Source organism: Colossoma macropomum, unplaced genomic scaffold (genome assembly GCF_904425465.1).
Source record: "Colossoma macropomum unplaced genomic scaffold, Colossoma_macropomum, whole genome shotgun sequence".
Lineage (NCBI taxonomy): Eukaryota > Metazoa > Chordata > Actinopteri > Characiformes > Serrasalmidae > Colossoma > Colossoma macropomum.
In genome coordinates, this window is record NW_023495303.1 from 1,477,406 (window position 1) to 1,498,336 (window position 20,931).

General features: G+C 39.1%; 2 protein-coding genes across 2 annotated transcripts; both read right to left on the reverse strand.

The window, feature by feature from the left end:
• Positions 1-237: 237 nt before the first annotated feature.
• On the reverse strand, positions 238-9,223 carry mmadhca (metabolism of cobalamin associated Da). The gene is made up of 8 exons (XM_036562041.1): positions 9,067-9,223; positions 7,076-7,115; positions 6,122-6,257; positions 5,227-5,444; positions 4,481-4,589; positions 3,488-3,603; positions 1,992-2,078; positions 238-598 (listed from the first exon to the last, which is right to left on the reverse strand). The coding sequence occupies exons 2-8, from the start codon at positions 7,082-7,084 to the stop codon at positions 383-385; spliced, it is 891 nt and encodes a 296-aa protein (XP_036417934.1). The 5' UTR covers positions 7,085-7,115; positions 9,067-9,223; the 3' UTR covers positions 238-382.
• Positions 9,224-12,907: 3,684 nt separating this feature from the next.
• On the reverse strand, positions 12,908-19,925 carry krt97 (keratin 97). The gene is made up of 8 exons (XM_036562042.1): positions 19,433-19,925; positions 18,614-18,696; positions 17,447-17,603; positions 15,939-16,103; positions 15,021-15,146; positions 14,146-14,366; positions 13,607-13,656; positions 12,908-13,213 (listed from the first exon to the last, which is right to left on the reverse strand). The coding sequence occupies exons 1-8, from the start codon at positions 19,850-19,852 to the stop codon at positions 13,107-13,109; spliced, it is 1,329 nt and encodes a 442-aa protein (XP_036417935.1). The 5' UTR covers positions 19,853-19,925; the 3' UTR covers positions 12,908-13,106.
• Positions 19,926-20,931: the final 1,006 nt, after the last annotated feature.

The following is a 20,931-nucleotide window of genomic DNA, read 5'->3' on the forward strand; positions in this document are numbered from 1 at the left end:
TTTTCTTCACAGACTTAATAAATATCAGAAATTAATTCACTGTGCACTCTAATATGGTCCTAAGCCATTTAAGTGAATGGCAACAAAAACAAGTACATTTTTAATAATTAATTTGTCTTATTAAATATAATACTCAAATTCCTATGGTTTTTATCAGTAAGAGTTACCCATGCACCAGTCTGGTTATGCCAGAAGAAGTGGAAGTGTAAAACAACATACTCTGAAGCATCTCCAGTATCAGCTTCTCAAAAATAATTTATTACATGGCTCTCATTAGCCTTTCTGTCCGTAACAGACGTTTTATTCCAAACTTTCCCCAAAACTCAAGTATTAAGAAAACAGTACGTCAGCAGTAGCGTTAGTCACGTCTGTGCGTTCGGTCTCAGTCGGCTTCCTCGGAGTCAGCTGACTGTCCTTTGAGCCGCCTCATGATGCGGCTGTGTGAAGGTGCGTTAGTGATCAGTGTTCCCACGAACGTGGGCGTGTCCTTCAGGACGTGCCGGATGACTCTACAAGAAGGCAGGTCCTCGATGTGGAATCCGGAGTGATGACGCTGTTCCGGATGCAGAATAGTGTCGTGCGACTGCGCTCCGAAAAACTAGTGGACCAGAAAAAAAGAAAAGTTACATAAAGCAGAATTAAAAAATAATGAAGCATTAAGATCTCATGTTTCACATGACGCCTGTATAGTCGTCACCATTTTGAGGACCGAATCAGGGAGTGACTCCGCTAGTGCAATGTGCTTTGTGAATGATTCACCTGCAAGACGTGACAGAAGCCGAGAGATGAGAGACACACAGACTTTAATTCAGTGTTTTCACTCCAGGCTTGGAGCCGCTGCACTGTATAGTTCAGTGTTTCTCTGCTGTTCACCTCGTTCAGCTCAAGAAGGGATTAATTAGCTAATAATATCAGGTATTTTAACCAGGAAACCACAGTTATGCAGTGCAGGGGTTTCAGGACTGGAGCTGATCTCTGAACTAACTGCACTAGCAAACTTACAGAGTCACGTCTGTCAAAACATGACGTTACATTTATTATTTATAATAATTGTCAAATTTCAATACTGCCTATTTTGATAAATAGTCTTTATAATTATCATATTTTCTGATAAAAAACTAACAATAAAATGCCCTGTATTTTCCATCATTAACAGAGTGTATCTACAAACAAAATGTAACGCAGTGTCTCACATACGCTGCTATTCTGACCCATCGCAAAAATAATACTGTGGTAATGTCATGCGTCATAAAGGAGACTCATTTCTAGGGGTGGGCGATATAACAACACTGTACAGGATATGACAATATTTTATTTTTCTGGGGTTAGATATATTGGAACAGACAAAAAAAAGAAACCAGTAGTGACACTTTTAAAATAAAAGTCCTGGTATTGACGATATGCACAGGAAAGCATATCGTGATGCAAAACGCAGAAAACACTCATCAAAGTGACGACACTGACGCTACATTTCATAAACACACTGCAAATACCAAAAACACATGCAACTTTCAGAAACGCTGATAAGTCAGTCACAACAGCGAAGGTGTTTCTGGAGGACGGAGCCATTCAGACATTTAAATTCTATGCAGCACAAACAATCACCAGTAAAAGTAAGTAGATCTTTATTTGAGTAATTACGACTATCGCTGTATCGTAATGGGGATCAGCTCTAGAGTGTAGCTGTAACCGTTTAACTAGTAACACCAGATTGACGACCACAGCACAGCTACAACAGTCAGAGAGCAAACTAGCCAGCCAGGCTAACCATGAACTCAGAATGTGAGTGTCTGAGTGTCTGTGGTCTGATCTACATCTGTCAGTGATTTTCAATCATAGACATTTCATCCCCTTTGGGTCCTCCAGAAACATTTCCGTTGTGCTGTGACTGGCTTTGCAGCGTTTCTGAAGTTGCCTGTGTTTCTATATTTGCTGTGCGTTTGGAAAAAAAGTAGCTCTGATGTCGAATAGTGCCCTCCTTCAGTACTTACAGCATTTCCAGATAAAGGATCGATGAAGTCGGCCCAGTATCCTTCCCTCCACAGCATGAAACAGATCTCTTTAGCACCGCTGACAAACTGCAGAAGAAAACAAACACAAATACAAATAAATAAACACAAACCAAAGACAACAACAGTGTTCTGTAGGACGTTAAGTACAGGTTTACATTGAATGTAGTCCTATTCTAGGAGTGGGAGGAAAATAAATAAATAAATGAATAAATAAACAAACAAACACACTGCACTGCAATATTTTATGTTTAAAAATAGTAAACATTAGAGCTGGGCAATATGACATATAGACATATATACATTGGCCGTTGTATCACGACGTGCTTTGAGTATATTGTGGATATTGTGAGTACTTTAAAAACTCGCACACTTGATTAAAAATAGACAAAAATTACTGGATTTACTGCATCACAGTGTGTAAAATGTTGAATATAAATTACTGGATTCGTACTTTGTTAGTAGATTTTGAAAGTATTGTTTAAACGTGGCGCTACTTTGTCTGCTCTAACGTATCAGATGTCAGAAAAGATAAATATTGTGACATCATGTATTGTGAAAACTTCCTGGATTGTTGTGATATCACATTTTTTTCATATTCACCCAACTCTAGTAACAATATAAAGAATATCAATATTTTGTTATTTAATTGTGAATAGTTTAACGTGTATTGCGTCCACTGTTAGACTAATAGATCACCAACATTTTTATTGTAAGGACTGGTTCGATGCCCCGGTCAGGCAGGAGTCAGAAACACGGCTGTAACACTCAGATAAGGCAAGTCTCCTAACAAAACATACATTTAACATAAAAATATAAAACATTAAATATAAAAATGTGCCATAACTTTTGCACAGGCCCCATTTTATGTCTTATTTTTCCAATATCTAAAATTGTTCATTGGAATGTACAGAAGTGTGTTCTCAGTCGAGGACGTGTTCATTTATGTTGACCAGGGGTGCACTTTTGTATACAACTGTATATGGTACAACAAATCTTATCCTACATTATGTCGAACTGCAGTTTTTAGCATTATTATAAAAAAATCTGATAGAATCACGGGGCCTCTGAATCATGTGATTTCCACCTCATTCATATTCCATATTAATATTATAATAATTATAGACTATTACAGGCTTAGAGGTTCTCAACAATATTTAGAAAATACCATGTGGTTGTGGTTTATTCACCACAAAAACAAAACATCTCACGATCGTTTATATTTTTTCAGTTAGATTCTAAGGAAATGATTATTTTTTATTTTGCAAATTCGTTTTTTTCTTTAATACTAAAGATTTTACTTTATTGTAATGAGCCCAATCCACCCACTTTGCATAGACAATATCCTGAAAATTCTCCATCACTGAGTTCATCTCACATATTGGTTGACAGTAAAGACGCTTTGCAGTGAGAAGCACTTCTTTTGAATGCTGTAAATGAGTAATGGGGCCTAATTAACGTGGTGGAATATTACTCACTTTATCTAGCAGCTGTTCTCTGTCCAGCTCTTCCGTTTCGCTCACTGTTGTTTTCTGCGTTACTGTGACGACAGTAATGCCGCTGGCAGGGAGCGATGGGAAAAACGATTCTAGTTCTGTACAAAAATACATTAAAATTATAATTCATCATCATCATGGTGATCACAAAACTTTACATATAAAATCATAACTCGCCAAACATCACTGCACCAGCATTAGTGCAGAGTTCACTGAGAGAGAGAGCTAAATTAATACTCAGAATTAAGTACCGATAAAATTAATATCCAGTATGAATATCTAAAAGAAATGAATGTCCAGAATGAAGTTCTAAGAAAAAAAATGTCAAGAATGAAACTTTTATTAAATTAATATCCAAAATACAAGTTCTAATAAAACTAACAGAATGAAGTTCTAATAGAATAAATATCCAGAATAAAGTTCTAATAATTTAATATCCAGAATAAAGTTCTAATAAAATAAAGATCCAGAATAAAGTTCTAATAAAATTAATATCCAGAATAAAGTTCTAATAAAATAAAGATCCAGAATGAAGTTAATAAAATTAATATCCAGAATAAAGTTCTAATAAAATTAATATCCAGAATAAAGTTCTAATAAAATAAAGATCCAGAATGAAGTTAATAAAATTAATATCCAGAATAAAGTTCTAATAAAATTAATATCCAGAATAAAGTTCTAATAAAATAAAGATCCAGAATAAAGTTCTAATAAAATTAATATCCAGAATAAAGTTCTAATAAAATAAAGATCCAGAATAAAGTTCTAATAAAATAAAGATCCAGAATAAAGTTCTAATAAAATTAATATCCAGAATAAAGTTCTAATAAAATAAAGATCCAGAATGAAGTTAATAAAATTAATATCCAGAATGAAGTTCTAATAAAATTAACATCCAGAATGAAGTTCTACGAAGCTCCTCCTGCCTGGAGCTCTGAGTGTATTTTAATAGTGAATCATGCTGTAGTAGCTGACCTTGCTTCAGCAGCTCGGGGCAGGAATGCATGGAGCACTCCACGTCAGAGTGACGGAAATATTTCTCCGCTCTTCCGACTCTCTGAATCCATAAAGAAACTTCTTTACTCTGGAAAAACAAACATCCAGAACGACGATCAACAGCCGTGTCTGTTCAGCAGGGCCAGGATTTTCTCCTGCGTTTTATTACTGTCTTGCTTTTCCATTTAAATGTTTTTACATTTTTAAATAATTTCTTACCAATTCTATAATGAATTACACTTATTTTGATACTTTTGATTTGTGTTCTACATGTTTGTGTCTGCCAGGACTTTTTCCATGTTTGTTTTGTGTCAAAAATGACAAAAACAGCAAAAATGAAAGGTGGTTTGTCTTTCTGCAAAACAGGACAGTCAGTGGAGAATAATTTGATCAACTTAAAGTTTAAAATACTGGAAATATAAAACCCAAAATATGAAATGTAACTTTTGCACAACCCATATTTTACACTGTTTATGTAAAATTCAGCAACACAACAGGAATTGTGTATTAAATTGTGCAGAAGTGTGTCTCTGTAGAGGATGGGTAACTTATTTACACTTTGAAAATCAACAACAAAGGCTATAATTTGACTGGGGGTGAAAACTTTTGCAACAAGACTATCAAAAATTGGTTATCAGTTCTTGAACACATTGAATCCAAACAGTAGTGTAGGTTATTAGATTAAAATAATTATTATGTAAATGAGAGAAGCCACCCAAACCCACCTGATACTCATTAATAAACTGTGCCAGGATGAATTCATGTCTGTCGCTGCTGGACGGAGCCGAGAGGACGTCGGGAACCACGCGGTGTCTCAGTCCCCTCATCTGATCCCCCACACCCCCGAGGTGGCAGTCAAAACCCACGTTGCCTGGCAACTGGAATCGCTTGTCCTGGGGGCCAAACGGGCCCATGGTCTCATCAGGCCACACAGTTCTAGGACCTAATAAACACAAACAACCACCACACACATCACTATTCAGATGGGCTTCGGTCTGGACTGTACACTGGGGTAGTGGACATAGGTGTTTCTAATAAAGTGGCCAGTTAGTGGAAGCACAAAGTGGGTGTTTCTAATAAAGTGGCCATTTAGTGGAAGGGCAAAGTGGGTGTTTCTAATAAAGTGGCCACCGTGTGGAGACGCAAGATGGGTGTTTCTAATAAAGTGGCCAGTTAGTGGAAGCACAAGGTGGGTGTTTCTAATAAAGTGGCCAGTGAGTGGAAGCACATGAGTGGGTGTTTCTAATAAAGTGGCCAGTTAGTGGAAGCATAAAGTGGGTGTTTCTAACAAAGTCGCCAGTTAGTGGAAGCACAAGGTGAGTGTTTCTTATAAAGTGGCCAGTGAGTGGAGGCACAGGGTATCTGTTCCTGATACAGTGGACGGTGAGGGTAAACTAAGGCTGTGTTCAGGCTGCAGGCAAATCGGATTTGTTTATCAAATCAGATCTTTTGAGATGACAATGTTATTTGCAAGTGATCAAATCAGATTTGTGTCCAGACATCAACCTATCTGCATCTGTTGCCGTGGTAACATCGAAGGTGTAAGTAACTACGTAGCTACGCTTGTGGATGCAGGAGAGACAAAGGTGCATCATTTGCCTTGAATCTGTAATCCTGTACCTGAATCGTGAGATGAAACCGCTACATAAGGCTCATCTGATCCTGACGATCCGGCTGTGCTGAAAGCTTTAAGCGATGCCGCCCTCTGAGCTACAGCCCGGACATCAGACAAACGCCTGGCTCTTCTGCAGAGCACCTGCGGAGAACGGCACAGGAGACACTTACCACACACTCACAACGCTGCACACAGTACAGCCACTACAGGACCACATGTTTGGAAGTGACAGTAAAAAAGCATTTAAATGTAAAACTGTATCAGCAGCACTCCCACCACTCTCTCCTGAGAGCTTCTCACTCGCCATCTTTCATATAAACCACCATTAAACTAGCCATCTGGGTGCAGCCTATCAGAGTTAAGTGGTCAGGGAGGGGGTGGGGCTTACGCTATGGATACACCGGCACCAGAACGACTGTTTTTCTGAAGAGCAATTTGAAAAATTCTATATTTAAATCAAAACTGCAATAGTAACTCTATGGTGCGGTTAATCAGAGGGTCACTCTTCCAGATACAAAAGAATTTGGTTGAAAAATCCTTGTTGGTGGTCTAACTTCACCTGTGTCCACCATACACGTAATATCTAGTCAACATCAGTCCTGTGGTCAGAAACTGACCAAAGAGAAATGATGAAGATAAACTGTGCAACAGGACACAAGGCTACAGTCCATAACTGTACACCTACATAGTGGACATGTGAAGAAGGTCTTTCTAATAAAGTGGCCAGGGAGTTGAAGCACATGGTGGGTGTTTCTAATAAAGTGGCCAGTTAGTAGAGATGCAAGGTGGGTGTTTCTAATAAAGTGGCCAGTGAGTGGAAGCGCAAGGTGGGTGTTTCTAATAAAGTGGGCAGTTAGTGGAAGCGCAAGGTGGGTGTTTCTAATAAAGTGGCCAGTTAGTGGAAGCACAGGGTATGTGTTTCTGATGAATACTGACTATACAGTAAACGAAACACTCACACTCGCCATGTCCGGGGCCGTGACCCCCGTCTGCTGGACCCTGCAGAAACACAACGCACACGTCAGACTCTTCTCTTCTGAGATATAAAACCACTGTGACTAATTCAGGAAACAACAAGAACAAATCACAGTGACTACAAACACAGTAACAGCTGTCTTAACTGGTTTTAACTGCAGTGAAACACTGTCAGAGACTGAAAAGGTTCACAGAAACATCTAACATCCTTCATTTACCCCAAGTGTAGTTAATCAGACAAGACACACTTAGCCATATTAATTATGCTTTTGAGTAAACATAATATGCTGATAATACTTCATAGGCAATAATCGCCATGAAGGGAAAAAGAACTAACTAATTTAATACAGACTGTTTTAATTTTACCCAAACTGCTAAATTATATGAAATGGTAAAAGCTGCATAATTATGAAAAATAATGCTTGTTTGTTTCCTAAAGGCATCTAGAGCTGAACTCCACTTTAAGACTGAAGGGAGGGGTGTAGGTTTAGCTGTCGCAAATCACTTCTGGGCCTTTAAATGTGGCATCCAGCCCCGCCCTCGATCGGTATTGGCCACATGCTGAAAGCCAATCAGTGATCGGCATCGGCCCCAAAAACACTGACCAGTCCAAAACGTCCTTTTTCTCTTTTGGCTAAAAACTGAAAGGAACAAAAATATAAGTGGGCAAAATTTTGGTGCATCTCTAGTTGGATTCTTTAGTTTTATACCAGAGCTTTAAAGCTAATATAACAGTAAGGCTGATATAAAAGTCTGTCTCAACAAAAATACACATGTTAACAAAACTTAAGACGCAAAGTTCAGACGCTGAACCTGTCTTGGTTGATCAGCTTTGCTGAATGTAAGGGGTAAAATAAGAAAATCAGACTTTCCAGTGAACCGATCCTTTAAAGCCGCTGTTTACATGAGTCGTGTGTATCTGTACTTGAAGAAATATGATGATATTGTGACCAATAAAAAGCAGATAAAGGTTTAACGTTTCTGACACATTACATACAGTCTACACACTTAAAACGGTTCTCCAAGGGTTCTTTAGTAAAGACAATGGTTCTGTCTAGAACTATGACATCTATCCAGAACCATATTCTTGCTCAAACGGTTCTTTGCATGGTGAAACTGTTCTCCAGCTAGATGGAGAATGTGTTGGTTCTATATAGAACCTTTTTAAAAATGGCTCTACATAGCCCCAAAAAGGGTTCTGCTATTGTCAAGCTTGGTCCTATACCGAACCCTACACAACACATTCTCCATCCGTCTGAAGAACCATTCCACCATGCAAAGAACCGCTTAAACATGCAGATGGTTTAATACAGAAATCATGGTTCTACTAGAACCGTCAGCATTACTAAGGAACCCTTAAGGAACCATCTTTTTAAGAGCGTATTTGTGATATACAGAAGTCCGGAGAGGCCATGAGCTGTTGCTATAATTTTGTGGATTGTTTTCTTGAGAATAACAAGATATGTAACTCGTTATTTCAAGATAACGAGATAATTAACTCGTTATCTCAAAATATCTCGAAAATTGTAACTACCTCGTGGCCTCTCTGGACTTCTGCAGTAATATGAGTGTATATTACACATCAGAAGGTCACAGATAAACCATGTGTAGAAGATTCAGGTACAGTTTTTTAATATATGTAAATGTCGATGTTCTTTTATATTATCTGTACATTTCTTTACCAGCTCAAACCAGATTATACTGGTTATATAACTCATATCGAGGCTTCAGTAGCACATTTAGGATCATCTGCTGAGGTTACAGCACTTTATCTCATTATAGAGGCATAAAAACCTCTGTTTAAAGAATAAAAGGCTGTGAAAAGTGAAGTTAATGTTCGTCTCGCTGACAAACACAGATCATATCACGAGCTGAGCGGAACCCGCCGTTTGTTTTTGCTTTTCCTCGCTTCCTCTTTTCGCTTCAGCGTAAAAACCGCTTCAGTAAAACTTCAGCGAAGGTGTTAAACTGTTACCTGAGCTCTTCACCGTGCCGACAGTTCGGGACTTAAAACACTTTTAAAGCATTTTGAAGGCCAAAGTACAAAATGTTCTCCGCTGCTGTCGCCTTGTTTTCGCCAGGCAGCCTCCGCTACTCAACACCGCAGCACGTCCGCAGAACTGAGTGTCAAAATAAAAGCCTGGGGTTAATCGAGCTAAGAGTAAAATAAAAGCCTGGGGTTTCCAGAACAACGAGTAACATCGCATAGATAAACATACCTGTGCCGTGTGTTTTTTTATTTTTTTTTATTTCCAGCATATAGCCATATATATATATATATACACAAACAATTATAACAATAGGATGCCTTACGGCCTTCACATCCCAGAATAAACAAAATAAAAAATAAAGAGGAAAGAAGAAAGAAAAACAGAAACACAAAAAAAAATACCACTGGGATTTAAATAAAACTGAAAAGCTTTAACGCAGCAACGGATTTACAATATTTCTTATTTTGCTGCTGGCGCCAATTCACTAATGTAGAAATGTCATTACGTTGATCTGTGCGTACAAACGTGATGTATGGAGGTATTTTTCTGGCAAATTTCACCTTAAAAGGATATAAAATGTAGCTATTGTTATGATCAGGTTTATTATAAAACATTCATTTGGGTTAAACAAAAGGTCATCGAAAAGATATAAAACATAGTGGCTTTTGAGGGGTTGTCTGTTGTTCTCTATCTCAGGCGAAACGTCTGAGCGTCCGCCATGTTGGAGATGGTCAAGATCCGCTTGTGAACAGATTCACTTCTATTGAGAGACGAAGAGTCTCAGGATTAAATCAGCCACAACTTCCTTATTACTCAACCGGTTTTCACCAAATCTGTTTAGTTATAATCCTCAGACACAGATTAATCCAGGCTGCACGGATCTGCTCTCGGCAGCTTTTATTACTTTAATAACTGATCGCGATAATTAGCCGTCCGGACCAGCAGGAAAGTATTCAGTCCCTATTAACCTGACGTTAAAACCGAGTTAAGCGTGAGAAACACAATCAGACACATCAGCAAATCCATCAATGAATGAATCACTTCTGATATTAACACACAGAAGGACAAAGCTATCGTTGTCTTCCTATTCGCCAGCTTCTTGTTTGAGTTTTCCCGTTCCACCTTAAATGGTGTAGCAGTCACTTTCTGGTGCCTAAGGCTGCACCATTTAAGGTGGAACTGGAAAATTCGAACAAGAAACTGGCTGATGCACCATTTAAGGTGGAACTGGAAAATTCAAACAAGATGCTGACTGATGCACCATTTAAGGTGGAACGGGAAAATGTGAACAAGAAGCTGGCGAATAAGAACCTAACTTCAGGTTTGTATAATAAGGTGCTAATCTATTATAAATATGTACACGTATTAAGGAGTGTAAGGACTATTAAGTGAAATAAGCTTAATATAAAACCAGAGGAAAAACAGTCACATCAACAGGTTCTCTGTGCTTCACCAACCACACGACCATATCTACATAAAACACCACACAAACAATACGCATCACACAGACATGAGTGTGGATCACTGCGTTCCCTCCGTTATATAATCCTATCCCACTTTCTGAGTGTGATATTCCTGAAATTGTGTAATTTTGGACAGTATCTTTCTTAAACTGCTGCTCTGTAATGGTACTGAATGCAGTCCAGCAGTGATGTTGACCGCCCCAAAATGGCGGCGCCGTTGACGTGTCTGGCTGGACCCAACGCGGCATCTAGGTATGGATATCTATGTAGCATCAGAGCCGGTTTATGAGGAGTCTGGCCTCTTCTTATTTCCCCCGTTGTGTCAAAAACAGGACTGCTAAACAGCAGAGGGCGCCCGTGAGCCAGTCATCAATTAATAGGAATAAATGGAGCTAAATGGCTAAAAACGAAAAGTTAAAATAGTTTCTAATCACTGAACCAGAACTTTCCTTTAATTTTAGAAAGTAGAAGGATGGATTTCACTAAAAAAAAAACAAAGAAATCTCACCCATATATATCCTTTTTTATACAGTAAATGGATTTTGGGCAGCAGGACGCTAACATTACTGCTACATGAGTGCTGATTGATTGGCGAGCGGAGCAGCTCATTGGCTGTTCGCGCTCACTGACGTTATGAACGTACATGAGGCGCCGTTTTAATCTCCCATGACTCGAGTTTAAAAGCTCTTAAAAATATAACAGCAGTGTTAAAATGTTTTATGCTGCTCTGTGTTCAGGATATTTAATGTATTCTTTTACATTAAAACTGTTTAAACATTTATAAACTATGATTTTGCTCAAATGCTCCATAGCAACCCATTCATTTTGGACTCAGGAGCGCCCTCTAGTGTCTGAGAAACCCGGAAGACATTACAGAGAGGAAATTCTCCTCTCTACAAGTTCTCTGGTAAAGTCCTGCCAAAATAAAAGCCTGGGGTTACAAGAACCATGTTCTCTGGTAAAGTCCTGCCAAAATAAAAGCCTGGGGTTACAAGAACCACGTTCTCTGGTAAAATCCTGTCAAAATAAAAGCCTGGGGTTACAAGAACCACGTTCTCTGGTAATATCCTGTCAAAATAAAAGCCTGGGGTTACAAGAACCATGTTCTCTGGTAATATCCTGTCAAAAGCCTGGGGTTACTGAGACCAAGGGTAAAATCCAGTCAAAATAAAAGCCTTGGGTTACTAGAACCAATTGTAAAATCCTGTCAAAATAAAAGCCTAGGGTTATCATAACCACGGGTAAAATCTGGTCAGAATAAAAGCCTGGGATTACTAGTACCAGAGGTGAAGTCCTGTCAAAATAAAAGCCTAAAGTTACCAAGACCAGGGACAAAATCACGTAAAAATATACTTTGAGGTTAAACAAGGTAAAACAAGCAATTAAATAAACAAACAAACAAATAAATAAATAAATAATGTTAATTGGGAATGCATATAAAGGTCTGGGCAGTCACAGGCACCAAGACAGAGTTCCTCCTGAGATCTAGTGTCACATTCCAGTTGTTTAAAACATTAATTAGTTCATTCATTTATTGATTAAGACGAACACATCCAACTTTTTGTTTCTGACTTATTCCTTTTAAATCACGTTAGACTGTTTTAATGTATTAATTAATCTGTCATTAATTTTAACACTTCACTATTAAAACTTAAAACTAAGTAAGTTGTGAAAATGCCACATGGCAAAACCTATCCAGCTCAAAATGATACAAAAAAAGCTTCATCTGTTTCGACAAAAACCTTTATTTTTTTCTAATTCTTACTTTTTAAAAAATCATTCATATTTACTAAGCATTCAGATTGATTCATTGATTTGACTAAGGATGGACGCCTTATTTTGTACTGCACTTAAGTACCTTCTTGAGTATTTAAAATGTATAATTATTTCACTTCTGAGAAATTTAATTACCAAACAGAGTTGTCCCACATTTTACTTTACTTTTTGGATTTGTGGACAGAAAATGGACATGTGGACATTCATATTGATTCAAATGTCTCATGCCAAGGTCACTTTTGCACATGGAACATTATTTATTGCATATACACCTATAGTGTAGATTCTACATGGGATATTTAACAAATTACCTTAAAGAAGATGTATGGATGCTGGACCATTTTTGTATTGCATTCATATTATTATTATTATTATTATTATTATTATTATTAAATTGTTTATAACTTTTATTTCAATTATCAAGCTATTTCTATCAGTACCCAAGCAAGGAGATATTCATATGTCTTTCATTACTGGTTACAGTCCTGATCTGAGAATGGTGTATTGATTATAGCTGATATGTGGCTTCCGTGATTGTTAATCAGAAAGTGAGGCAGCAAAATAAACGCAATGCAAACACTGGTGATATAATATGGCACTTTAGCTGGTCTTTTATTTTGACATTTTGCAAACATACACACAGATGTTACAGAGACGGAGGATGTTTAGTTATTCACACCATTAAATTCACACTCGTCTCTTCATCAGACACTTAAAGTCGAACTGTTGTTGTTTGTGGACAGAGATGGTCGCACGGTGTTGGGTAGCAGGACTGCGGCCTTTTCTTATTTCTTCAGGACCTCAACGTCCACGTCCTCAGTGCGGGAGACCACCTTTCCATCAACCACTTCCTCCACCACGGTCCGCACACGCTTGGTCACCACGGGCTCAGCTACAGTGGACAGAAGAAAAAGAGGGAAGACGTCAGGAACCACATCACCGTTCAAGAGTCTGGAGTTCATGATTTTAATAATATGAAAATTATTTGGTTTCAAATAAATGCAAAAAAATGATTATAATATGCTAATAATCTAAGATTTCATAGATTTGAAATCAATACTTGTGTGATTCTAGAATGGTTTTTCATAATATAACAATTTTCATAATATTCAGTAATTCCTAATATTCATAATACAATAAATTACAGAATGCCCTGTTGTGTGGTGACTAATTCTAACGTAGAAAAAATAAATAGTAAATAAATAAAATGAATCAAAGATGATATAAACAGAATACTGTATTATTGCTACACTTTAGTGATATAATATACAGTAAAGTAACTTACGTTTGGGAGGAGGAGCAGCGACCTCGATGACCTTTGTCACTGTCGTCTTCCTGCAGAGAAAAAAAATAAGCATTTTAAAATGCCACTAAAATAAAAAATAAAAAAATCTGCAGATGATTTCTGTCCACTAGAGGGCACCACATCACCCCCCCCCAGTATATATGATATTAAAGTTACGCAAAAAAATTTTCACATATTTTTCAAAACGTGTCAAATTTCTAATACATTTTACAAATATTTTTGAAATATGTTTTGAAAAATTGACTATAATACATGTGCATACATTTTAATACATTGACATGCATACATCGGCACATATTGAAATATTTGAAAATCGCACATTTAAATATATTTAGCATACAAGCATAACATATATTGCATATTATGTAAATCAGTGTCAGTGTTTGTCATGTTATAGGTAATAATAACTTACAGTGTAGTTATAAATCTTATAGACAAGACAGCAAAACGTATTTAGATGTTCTTTTAATATACAGTCTGTCTGTATTAATTATTAATTAATCATAATGCCGACTTACTTGACTTCCTCTCCGTCCAGCAGCCTCCTGTACTCGGCGATTTCCAGCTCCAGCCTAGTTTTAATGTCCAGCAGCAACTTGTACTCGCTGGCCTGCCTCTCGATGTCCATGCGCATCTGGGTCAGCTCGACCTCCAGGCTGTTGATCAGGTTCTGCAGCTGACCCAGCTGGAGGCTGTAGCGCGATTCTGTTTCGTGCAGGGTTCCATCCAGAGCCGCTTTCTGACCACACAGAGAGAGAGGGAGGACGAGTGAGAAGGGGCACGGTGGGCTCGCATGAGATCACAAATTAATGTGATGAGCAGAATGGAAGAAGTGAATAACAGAAAGATGTTAAAAAGAGGTAAAAGAGATGTAGAGAGGTAAACAGAGATAGAGAGATAGAGAGATAGAGAGAGAGAGAGAGAGAGAGAATGTAAAGAGGTAGAGAGACATAGAGGTAAAGAGAGAAATGGACAGAGAGAGAAAAAAAAGGTGAAATTAGCAAGATTGAAAGTGAGAGAGAGAAAAGACATTTTGAAGGAGAGAGAATTAAAATATAAAGATGTATAGAGATAAAGAATAAAGAGAGATCTGCATGTACGATGTGTTCTTTTAATGATTTGAATCGAAGCAATAAAATAACAAAGACTTAATTTGTCATTAATGCAAAGCACCACTATTATGAAGGCCTAAAAGCTATTTGAGTGATAATGTCGCCCCCTTGTGGTGAATCAACAGACTGCTAAACATGAGTGAGTGAGCTGAAAGCCAGGCCTTAGCACTTCATTTCACTGGTGGCAGATTATGTCTTTTAGCTGATCCGATTGATGGTCTGTGTGTATGTGTGTGGGCGTGTGTGTGTGTGTGTGTGTGTGTGTGTGTGTGTGAGCGTACCAGGCTGAGCTGAGACTGCAGCTCGATCTGCAGGGACTGTAGGGTTCTCTTCAGTTCAGTGAGCTCGCTGCGTGATGTCTGGATGCTCTCTGTGCTCGTCTTCACCTGCTTATTCAGCTCATCGAACTGACAGAGAGAGAGAGAGAGAGGTCAAATGTCAGAATATGTGCTTGTGATGGACTTTAACATGATGATGACACCTGGATCCCCAGGATGTGACACTGACAGCTCATATTCTATATCGTCTACTAAAATATATGTATATTTTTGGTCATAATTCATTTACATGACCATATTCCAACCTCATTTTGTCCCATTAATTAAACAGGCTGTTTGTGTTACCGTGCCTTTAAGACTAATATATGTAAATGCGCTATATCCTGATTGGCTGTCCTGTATTGCACCTTGCTCAAAAATCAGACTGAAACATTCCTTATAACATCAGTTGACTTCAGCATTAGTGGGCAGAGCTAAACTGCTGTTGGCTGAATAGGCAGATGTATGTAAATGCACTGGTTTTTGTGACATCACAAAGGTTGTGAATTCAAAATGAGGCTTTCCATAAAAGATATAAGCCCTTTAAAGAATCTCAGTCATCTGTCCAGTTTTAATTTTGTACATTTCTTCTGCCGGAAAAAGTAGTTCCAGCGGCTTCCAGTAAAGCTACCCTTGTTGTTGCTTAGCAACCAGTGGTCAGTGGAATGTCCACTGAACATGGGGTGAAAAAACATCAGATAAAACAACACGTCTAGAACTTATTTCAGTCATGATTGTTTGGCTGGAACTGTTCATTTTAATAATGTTTCCATAAGCAAATAGCTGCTAACTAGCCAGAAGAACAGCTTTGAATGTAGCGTTCACAGGGGGTCTAATATTTTTGCACAGAGCGCAGGTGAACACGTATGTGGCGGCCCTCACCTTGACCTTGTACCATGCCTCCATTTCCTTGCGGTTCTTCTCGGCGATGCCCTCGTACTGTGAACGGATCTCCTGCAGGATGTGCGTCAGGTCCTGCTGAGGAGCAGCGTCCACCTCCACGTTCACCGAGCTGCTGGACATGTGGCTGCGCAGAGCTGCCATTTCCTGCAGGGTCAAAGAACAGCAGGCTGAAATTTATCTGTGTGTAAATGACTGACTCGCAATGTAATCGCGTTACAGAGGCAGCACTAGGGTCTTGCCCAGGGATGCGTATTAGTATTAGCATGGTTCACCTACCCAGGCGGGGAATCGAACCCCCTCCTGAACTGTGGAGGACAGTCCCCTCTACCTGCTATCCTAACTGCTCTAAATCTTAGCATATTTATATGTTGTAATCTCCTGTTAACTAAATATTACCTCTGAATATGTTGGCTAACATGCCTGTGAATGGAAGCTAACCTCCACTAGCCTCACGTTATGTTAGCATCTTTGTCAAACTAGGCTATTCTTTTAACTGAATCATCATTCTATGTTTAACTGCTCACTGATTGTGCTGGTCAGGCCCATGGGAGTGTTGTGGACTATGAAATGTGGAATATTGACTTTGGACACTGAGCTCCAGTGCCAACACAGCCTCCCGCTAATGCAGCTAAAGGCAGTATCTCCATTAGCCTAGCATCTAGCATGGCTTTCCTGAACTGTAACTGAAAATCAATGTAAATATAGTCTGAGAGTGTTCCAAATGATTTCTTAACACATTTGTGCACTAAATAATGAAAAAAACGCGATGAGGTTAGTTAGCTAGCTAGCTTTTACCCATTGGCTGCGTCCCAATTGCGCACTTAATACTAATACTAACTAGTGTTTGAGTATGTAGTGTGTAGTATAGTCACAAGTGTCAAAGTTGAGTATACTCAAAAATCCACATTGAATACTTAGGTTACGATTTTTGAGCATAGTAATGATGGACACTATTGTCCCACACTCCAACGGGAAACGGAAAAGGAGGAGCTTCTCGCGTCTGGAAAATTCGGAAAAAATGCTGGACGGCGACGAGACAGCAGCTGCGGTGGTAGCGGGACCAGAAATGGTGTATAAATGAGATGTTCAGAAATGAGAAATTCATCCCAAATTTGTAAAATATTCTGCAAAAAAACGAACGTGTTACACTAATGTTTTCATTCGTTAGCGTTTGTTTGTGAACGCATGTTAATTTGTTAGCTAGCCTTCAGAGTCTAGCTTGCTATGATGTACGTTGGCATGGCAACTGTTCGTCACTTCCTGTTAGTAAGAACGGTGTAGTATGTTAATATTTTGTGTACTAACCTGTCGAGCTGTAAGTAATGCCAACTTGGAAGATTGTGGCTGCGCCCCAATTGTGTACTACGCACTAATACTATACAGTATATACTGCGTAGCACACAATTGGGACGCAGCCACAATCCTCCAAGTTAGCATTATTTACAAGTGATGCTCGGCAGTGTAGGAAGGATTTGTTGAGCTCTTACCTCCTCGTGGTTCTTCTTCAAGTAGACGAGCTCCTCCCTGAGGCCTTCGATCTGCATCTCCAGGTCAGAGCGGGTCATGGTCAGCTCATCCAGGACGCGGCGCAGGCCGGCGATGTCGGCCTCCACGGACTGACGCATGGCCAACTCGTTCTCATACCTAAACAGAGGACAAACAGGAGCGGTCAGCATCTCGGATTACTGCTTGTGACTTAATATGTGGTTAAACTGACCAAAGCACAAACATGTATACTCAGCATTCAGGCTACAAGATGGCTAGTGCTGCTTGTGCTTTTTAGCTATGCTAAAATATTTTTGTCCATGTTTATCAATAATAGTGGGTTTCAGAAAACTAATAACGAATAATCAAATCTATTAGATATTAATGAGCAACTCCACACAGTTTGAGGCGAGGGCGGATGCTTAGCTGTGACGTTAGCACCATGCTAATTTGTGTGGTATAAGCTTCTGTTAGCTACATTAGCCTCATAGCTCAAGTGCAAAACCAAAGAACCGTGTAAATTTAATTGTTTTAAATGGTTCTATGCTGTCCAAAGTTCTCTGCCCAGGTCAGAGAAACGTTCCGTCCATTTCCACTCTGATAAAAAATCAGGTTTAACTGAATTTCGTTCAGATTTTAGCTACTTTTTTCTGCCACTGACAACCCAGTATTTATACACTTTCTCAACTTTTATTATATAATGAAACTGTAATATGAACGTTATGAGTCCCCAAGAGTCTAACCTGGCGTATAAGTACAGTCGTATGCAAAAGTTTGGGCGCCCCTGGTTGACTGGCATGTTTTTGTTGATTTCTTAAATGTAAATAAGTGAACACGTCCGCTACAGACAACACACTTCTGCACTGTTTATTTACCAAATTTAACATATTGGAAACATAAAACATACTTCGGCCTGTGCGAAAGTAATGGCACATTTTATATGCATTTCATGTTTTAGTTTGTAAAATATGTTAAACTTAGCAAATAGTTAGAAATTATGAACGAAAATTGGCAGATAAATGACATATTTCTGTTCCCTGTAGAGGATGTGTTACTGGAGTGTTGAAGCTTAGAACTGGAATCGTAATTTATGCATGAAAAACTCAAATTCCACTGATTTGCCTAGGCATAAAAGTCATTTCCATTTGAGAAATTCAAATTCTACTCACTTGACTCTGAAGTCTTCTGCTGCGAGTTTGGCGTTGTCGATTTGAAGGACGATCCTGGCGTTGTCCAGGCTGGCTACGCTGATCTGAAGAAGAGAGGACACAGTGGGTAAGATTAGCCAGAATAGAGGTGACTTTTATTTTGAAGGGGCTATATGATCTAAACTGGATGGAACAAATTGATCATAGCAGAAAACTGTGGCTCGAAACTAAGGATTTCTGGATCTTCAGGGCTGGAAATGTTGAACTTAGAATCAAATTTTTTAATGTCATCTAATTTTACAGCATTTGTGAAATTAACGGCTACATTTACAAACACAATTTGAATCCAGGATTGAAATCTGAACTGAATTATGTTTGATAAGAAGACATTAAAGTTGATCTGAGAGGAGGTTAAACTAGTTGATCTACTAGAAGGATGTGAACGTGGATGTCTTTGTTAATAACACTGTGAAAAGAACTTATAAATAGTAATAGAAAATTAACACTTAATTTACAACTAGATTTATAGTATACCTACATTCATATCAACTTAATTTATATAGCATTTTATAACTAAAATAAAACTTAAATAAAACATGTATACGGTCATGTGCAAAAGTTTTGGCACCCCTGGTCAAATGACATCTTTGCTGATTTTTAATGGACAGTTACTGTTTAATTGCTGACTTTAACCAAAAAATAAATAAATAAATAAAATTAAATGTAAAACTTAATTTTTTTGTTTTAATTTTTTTTCCAACCTGCTAAGCGAATAAATATAAACTGTGCACTAAAATTAGCAGAAAAAACTTGTCACTAAGTCCAGATGTGTCCTCTCACCTTCTTGCGCAGATCTGCGATGGTGCTGTGGTAGTGGCTGTAGTCGCGCGTGGTGGGCGCCCTTTTGTCGTACCACTCGCGGATCTGGCGCTCGAGCTGCGCGTTCGCCTTCTCCAGCGCGCGCACCTTCTCCAGGTAGCTGGCCAGGCGGTCGTTGAGGTTCTGCATGGTGGCCTTCTCGCTGTAGCCCGCGCCGAAGCCGCCGTCCAGCGCGCTGCTCAGGTCCAGCCCGCCCCCGAACCCGGAGCCCACCCCGGAGCCCACACTGGACGCGTAGGACACGCGGACGCTGCTACCGCCGGCGCCGCCGTACACGCTGGGTGAGCGCCCCATGGAGACGCGCTTGGTCATCCCCCCCGTGAGGGAGAGCGAGGAGAGCTGGCGGGAGCTCGAGAGGCTGAGGACTGACGCGCTGCTCATGGCTGCTGGAGATGTTCCTCTGGACTGGAGGGAGATGAAGCCAAGGTGAAGCACACCTGCTACTGATGCTCTCCAGCCAGAGAAGGGCTATATATACCCCGGGGAGGGGTGGGGCATCCAGACAGGGGGGTGGAACATCCATAGGACCTTCACACACACTGGGCGGAGGTGGAGTGTCCAAATAATGGCTGCAGTATCAGTCCAGAGAGAAGGTGAGGAACCTGAAAAGCGAAGGTGTGGCATCCAAACAGGGAAACACACCAACCACCAAGACGGGCCACGACATCCACACCATCATTAGACAACACTATACAGAACCGCTTTACTAAAGAACCCTTGAAGAACCATCTTTTTTGAAGTGTGTATGTTCTCCATTAGTCTGAAGAATCATCTCACCATGCAAAGAAGGTTCTTCAGATTGGTGGAGAATGTGTTGTATGTGGTTCTATATAGAACCTTTTTGAAAAGGGTTCTATGTAAAGCACCAAAAATGGTTCTTCTGTTGCAACAAGTTCAACATCATAACAATAGCAGAACCATTTTTGGTGCCATTTTCAAAGGGTTTCTATATAGAACCATGAACACTCAAAGAACCGTTTGCATGCTTAAATTGTTCTGTGCATGGTGAAATGGTTCTTCAGACTGATGGAGAATGTGTTGTATATGGTTCTATATGGAACCTTTTTGACAAGGGTTCTATATAGCAGCAAAAAAGTTAATTTGTTTTAACAAGCTGAACATTATAAGTATAGCAGAACCCTACAGAACCATTTTCAAAAAGGTTCTATATAGAAGCATACATTTTTAAAATGGTTCTTCAAGGGGTCTTTAGTAAAGAAAATGGTTCTATATATAACCATGACCACTGAAAGAACTCTTTGCATGCTTAAATGGTTCTTTGCGTGGTGAAATCGTTCTTCAGACTGATGGAGAATGTGTTGTATATGATTCTGTACAGAACCTTTTTGATAAGGGATTTATATAGCACCATATTAAAAAGGTTCTTTATAGAACCATACACCCTTAAAAAGATGGTTCCTCAAGGGTTCTTTAGTAAAAACAATGGTTCTATGTAGAAC